This window comes from Marmota monax, unplaced genomic scaffold (genome assembly GCF_021218885.2).
Source record: "Marmota monax isolate L192 unplaced genomic scaffold, Marmota_monax_Labrador192_F-V1.1 WCK01_AAM20220418_F8-fsc01212, whole genome shotgun sequence".
NCBI lineage: Eukaryota > Metazoa > Chordata > Mammalia > Rodentia > Sciuridae > Marmota > Marmota monax.
This window is the reverse complement of record NW_026693961.1, coordinates 51,469-57,067: the sequence shown is the minus strand read 5'-3', so window position 1 is coordinate 57,067 and position 5,599 is coordinate 51,469. Positions and strand designations below refer to the sequence as shown.

Genomic DNA, 5,599 nt, shown 5'->3' with positions numbered 1-5,599 from the left:
AATTCTGCATGGTGCAACAGTCAGAGAAATGAGAAGTTGTGCTCCATTTGTGTACAATATGTCAAAATGCATTCTGCTGGCATGTATAAGTAATTAGAACAAATTTTTAAAAAGAAAGAAAAATATTCCAAAAATTTGAAGAGGGTAAGGAGAGAATTCTTCCAAATTCATTCCACAAGACCCTTATTGCAAAACCAAAATTACAAAACAAAACAAACAAACAAAAAAAACCAAAAAAAAAAAAAAAACAAAACAATATACAAACACACAAACAATAAACATTCCAATAGATAAAAAGAGAAAAGAAAATACTGGCAAACATCCCTGATAAACATAGATACAATATTACTCAACAATGAATACTAACCCATTATGTTTTACATACCAGGTGTCCCCCAACAGCTCATGTGCAAAGGTTTTGAAGGTTTACAAGTGAAATGATTGGGTTATGAGAGCCTTAAACTAATCAATCCCTCTCATAGGGATTGATTGAGTGGTGACCATAGGCAGGTAGGGTGTGGCTGGAGGAGGTGGGTCTTTGGGGGCATACCTTTGGTTTAAATAATTTTTGAGCTGAGCTTAATCTCTCTCTGCTTCCTGATCATGTCCTGAGCCATTCCCTCTACTACACACTCCTGCCATAATGTGCTACCTCACCTACCTTGAGCCCTGAGGAATGGAGTTGGCCATCTATGAACTGGGACCTCTGAAACTGTGAGCTCCTAAATAAAATTTTCCTTCTTAAAATTGCTTTTCTCAGATTTTTTTTTGTCACAACAGGAAAAAAAAAAGCTAAAACACCAACAAAACTTATTAGCACATTGAAAAGACCAAGCACTATTGCACTATGATGAAAGGGGATTCATCTCAAGGATTCAAGATGTCTCTCTCTCTCTCTCTCTATATATATATATATATATATATATATATATATATATATATATATGAAGATTCCATGCAATGTTACCTTCAAGTAAAATATATATATATATATATATATATATATATATATATATATATATATATATCAATAAACATGATACAACACAGAATAAGGGTCCAAAGTCATAGGACCCTTTTAAAAAAATAATAAAAGATGTTTGACATAATTCAACATCCCTTCATGATACATACACAACAAATTAATTATGTAAGTAATATACTGCAGCTTCCACATAGGGAGGAGGCTGAGGTGTATGTAGATTGAGGAAGGCCCCAGGTAAGGAAGCCCAGCTCCCTCTTTTAGCATGGATGTGGATTTGGCAAGAAAAGGCAGTTGGTCCACTGGAAGGCTGGGCATCTGGGTTAGGGGCAGCTTTGTGAACAGAAGTGACAATCAATCCTTCTCTGCTGCCTAGATAAACCAGAGATTTGGCCAGACAATTGAGCACATACAAAAATAATGAGGAGGCAGACAAAGAGCATAGACTATGGCTCTGAAAAAAAAAAGTGATATGGAATTAAATTATTTGGCCCAGTGAACCTCCACCCATATTCTGTAAGTCCAGCTGGGAATGATTAGTTTCATTGGCAGCCCACAAATATAATACCATGATTTCAAGCCAACACCAAGGCAATGCATGATTTTTGACACCTTCAAACCACCTAAGGTTGTATTTACAATAGGAATTTATCATCGAAGTATTTACAGTAATTGTAGCATTTGTCTTGAGATTCTAAGAGCACAGTTGTCATCCACTTTATTTCTGAAGTTGTCTTATATACCTTTTCTTCACTATGTGATCCATACTCAGATGACCTCCCAGAGACTGCAAAAACATTGTGAAACAGACTGAGAAAATGCACAACAGGATATCTCAGGATTGGACTCGGAGAAGATTCCATGCAATGTTACCTTCAAGTCAAAATAAACTGCATTATAGCTTGAATAAATTTGAAATTACTGTGACTTTTTAATTTTCTTACTCGATCACTCCACTATCAGACTTTACCCTTTTAAATTTTACTTTTATTTTTTTTTTCCCTCTGTTCATTTACATGTCCATTTGAGAAGACAGGTACTTCCAGCTGCAGATATTACTGCTTTTAGAAACAGCACAGTAGTTAAAGGAGAAGAGTTGCCTAAGATTTAGAATTATTTTTTAAAAATATTGCTTGTGTATTTTGTGGCAAGTATCTTCAATATGAGACTAAAACCATTTCTCAGTGCTCCAATATGGTGGAGAAACCATCAAAGCAGGAGGGAGATGGATGCTCATTTGCCTCTTCAAAGGAAACAACATTTTTCTAGCAGTAGCTAGTTTTGTTTAAGCCTTCCTTTGTTACACATTTGAGGTTACCCAGTATAATTCATTATCATAATGATGTGAATGAAAATTAATGTTGAATTTACAGCATCAGTTAACAGAAAATGTGATGTATTTTATGCATATCAGTAAAAGAATAATGTGTTATACTATAGAGAAGGTAAATTGGAAGTCAATAGTTTACAATTTTCATTTAGATTATTGGAGGTACCAGTAATATGTCTTTAAATATCCTCTTTAATATACCAACAAATAAGTGATGAAATTTGTCAAGGATGAGTGATTAATGCATAATTATGCTATTAATTGATTTATTTTTCTTCAATACATTTGCATAAATCAGTGTTAGCAGCCTAAGCTAAGGGAAAACAATCATTTGCAAAGCAGAGCTTTTTTTTAAAACATACTTTTAGGATTTGCTTCACTGTTTGACATTGAATAATGATATAAAGTACATAAGTGTGAATATCTTGTATGTTTAGATTAAGAACTTTGTCTATTCTCTGACACACTGCTTGATCTCATTTGTGAATAGTTACCAGGGTACTTGAGTAGCATAGCTTTAATTGTTAGCACATGATAGTGGGCACCCTGGAGCTCACTAATGGACTTGGAACCCAGAAGTGCTACAATGTGTACATGGAATTTAGGAAATTTATTTTCCAAGTGAGTACCTCCCCTTGAGTCTAAGTAAAGTTTCTTTTCATTTCTTATACTTGAAAGCTGATAAAAACATAACATAGGAGTAATAATGGGTCAAAATTTACAAAATAAATCACTTGTTTTATTGTAGGAATTATTAGGAGGCTGCATTAAATTATATGGAATATTGAATATCTATTGAAGTTGATTTATTCATACATTAATACTATTGAATATTTAAATTCAGCACACATCTTTTCAGGGGAATTAGCATGAATAAATAAAAATTCTACTGGCTTAAAAAATGTATCCCAACACAATACAGGCCATATATAATAAACAGCTAATATCCTAATGACTGGGAGAAGTTGAAACCCTTATCTATGAGATATGGAACAAGACTAAGATGACAACTATTTCATCTCTGTTCAATAAAGTCCTGGAAGTCCTAGCACAGCAATTATGCAAAGGAAAGAAAGACAAGGCATCTAGTTCAGAATGGCAGAAGTTAAATTGTCCCTGATTGCAGATGATATGGTCTTATAACAAAAAAGATAAATCACACTGAAAACTTAAAAAAAATTTCTAACAAAGAAACAAACAAACAACAACAAAAACAACAAAAACTGTTAGAATTTGTAAATGAAGCAAATTGCAAAGTTGGCAGACACAAAGTCAGCATGGGTAAATCAGAAGCATTTCCTTATACTACCACTTAAGCTATTAAAACAAAATCAAGAAAAATGTCATTTATACTAGCTGCAGGAAAAAAATACTTAGTAAATTAAACCAAACAGGTGAACAATCTTTAAATTAAAAATCATGAAATACTGATGAAATAAAATGAAAAACATCACTAAATGGAAAAATGTTCAATTCTCTTTGGTTGGAAAAAATAACACTGTTAAAATATCTGTTCTTCCAAAGGTGACCTGCGGTGGTAAGTTTATAATAATTTACCTATAAAGTGTTTGTGGCATAATTTCTGATGATCTGGAACAGAAGAAAGAAATTGGAAGGACAGGCTCAGCCTCGCCTCAAATATTAGTAAATGATTCAAATTCCTACTAATTTTTAAATACACGTTTTTCACACAGCTTTTTGAGAGCATTTTTCACATCCTTATTTCTGAAACTATAGCTTATTGGATTAAACATGGGAAAGACCACAGTATAAAACACTGCAACCACCTTGTCACTTTCCGGGGAATAGCTGGTGGTGGGACGTAAGTACATAAACAGGAGTGTCCTGTAAAACAACTTGACAGCTATGAGATGGGAAGCACAGGTAGAAAAGGCTTTGCTCCTGCCTTCTGATGACTTCATGCTCAGAACAGTCAGGAGGATGCAGAAGTAAGAGATAAATATGACCACAAAAGTGCTGGTCTGGATGCCACCATACAAGATAAAGAGCAGAAGCTCATTGATGTGGGCATCTGTGCAAGACAAAGCCAGGAGAGGTGGGATGTCACAGAAAAAGTGGTTGATGACATTGGAACCACAGAATGGCAGCTTAACTGTGAGGCACACATGCACCAGTGAAGTCATACTTCCACTGATGTAAGCCAGCACAACGAGGCTGGTACAGAGTCTTCGAGACATTAGTGTTGGATAGAGCAATGGGTGGCAAATGGCTGCATAGCCGTCATAGGCCATTACCGCCATGATCAGGCACTCTACATCCGCAAAACAAGCAAAGAAAAACATCTGCAGTGCACAGCCATAGAAAGAGACACTCTTCCTGGAAGCTAAGAAATTCACCAGCATTTTTGGAGCAATTGTTGTAGAATAGCTGATGTCTAAGAAAGACAAGTTGCTAATAAAATAATACATGGGGGTTTGCAGTCTTGAGTCAACCTTAGCTAGGACTATTAAACCCACATTTCCTACCACAGTTAAGGCATACACGATGAAAAACACAAAGAACAATATGAATCTGAGGGGGAGATAGTCTGTGAATCCAACAAGTAGGAACTCAGTAGGCCTGGTCTGATTACTCCCCAACATCCTCTTTGTTTTCTTGTTTTTTTTTTTTTTCTCATTGGAGATGGTCGGTATCAGATGATATGAATTGGCTTTGATTGTGGATGAGTCAACATCTTTATTCTGCCTTCCAAGGAAACAAATAGAAGGTTAATGAGAGCACATATATGCCATTTTTTTGCGACATTGTTTTGTTGCTTTGGCTTATGTCATTTGTTTAAAGAAAGCAATTGGTTATCATTTTTGATTCTGGAAAATATTGGTTAGATTATGTTTTTCATGATACAGTAACTCTTTAAAAGTTATGCATTTTGGCTAATATTAGGTGTTAATCGTGGCTCACGTAAATGAGATCCAGTACAACAATGAGAGTTAACTAAATCTTTGGGAGTAAAGCTCTACTTTTACAATATTAAAACACATTCTCCCATGTAGAGGAGATTTGAGACAATTGTTGGAAAATACACTCACAATTTAACTACATTATTAACCAAATATCTGTGATCTTGGGTTGGGTAATAATATAACAGTTAAGAGCATAATAACAATTCAAGTGATGTCTGGGTTTAAAGCATAGCTTTAGCTAGTCATAATGGTATATATCTACAATCCTGGTGACTCAGGAGCCTGAGGTATAGAGTTAAAAGTCCAAGGCCAGACTCAGCAATCTAGCAACACCCTGTCTGAAATTTAAAAAAGAAAAAAGTG

General features: G+C 34.8%; 1 protein-coding gene across 1 annotated transcript; it reads right to left on the bottom strand.

The window, feature by feature from the left end:
• Positions 1–3,976: 3,976 nt before the first annotated feature.
• Positions 3,977–4,915, bottom strand: LOC124106354 (olfactory receptor 5AS1-like). Its single transcript, XM_046463963.1, has one exon. The coding sequence runs from the start codon at positions 4,913–4,915 to the stop codon at positions 3,977–3,979; it is 939 nt and encodes a 312-aa protein (XP_046319919.1).
• Positions 4,916–5,599: the final 684 nt, after the last annotated feature.

Excerpts from the sequence above, each read along its gene's own strand:
- LOC124106354 (XM_046463963.1), bottom strand. The coding sequence starts at position 4,915 with ATGTTGGGGAGTAATCAGACCAGGCCTACTGAGTTCCTACTTGTTGGA.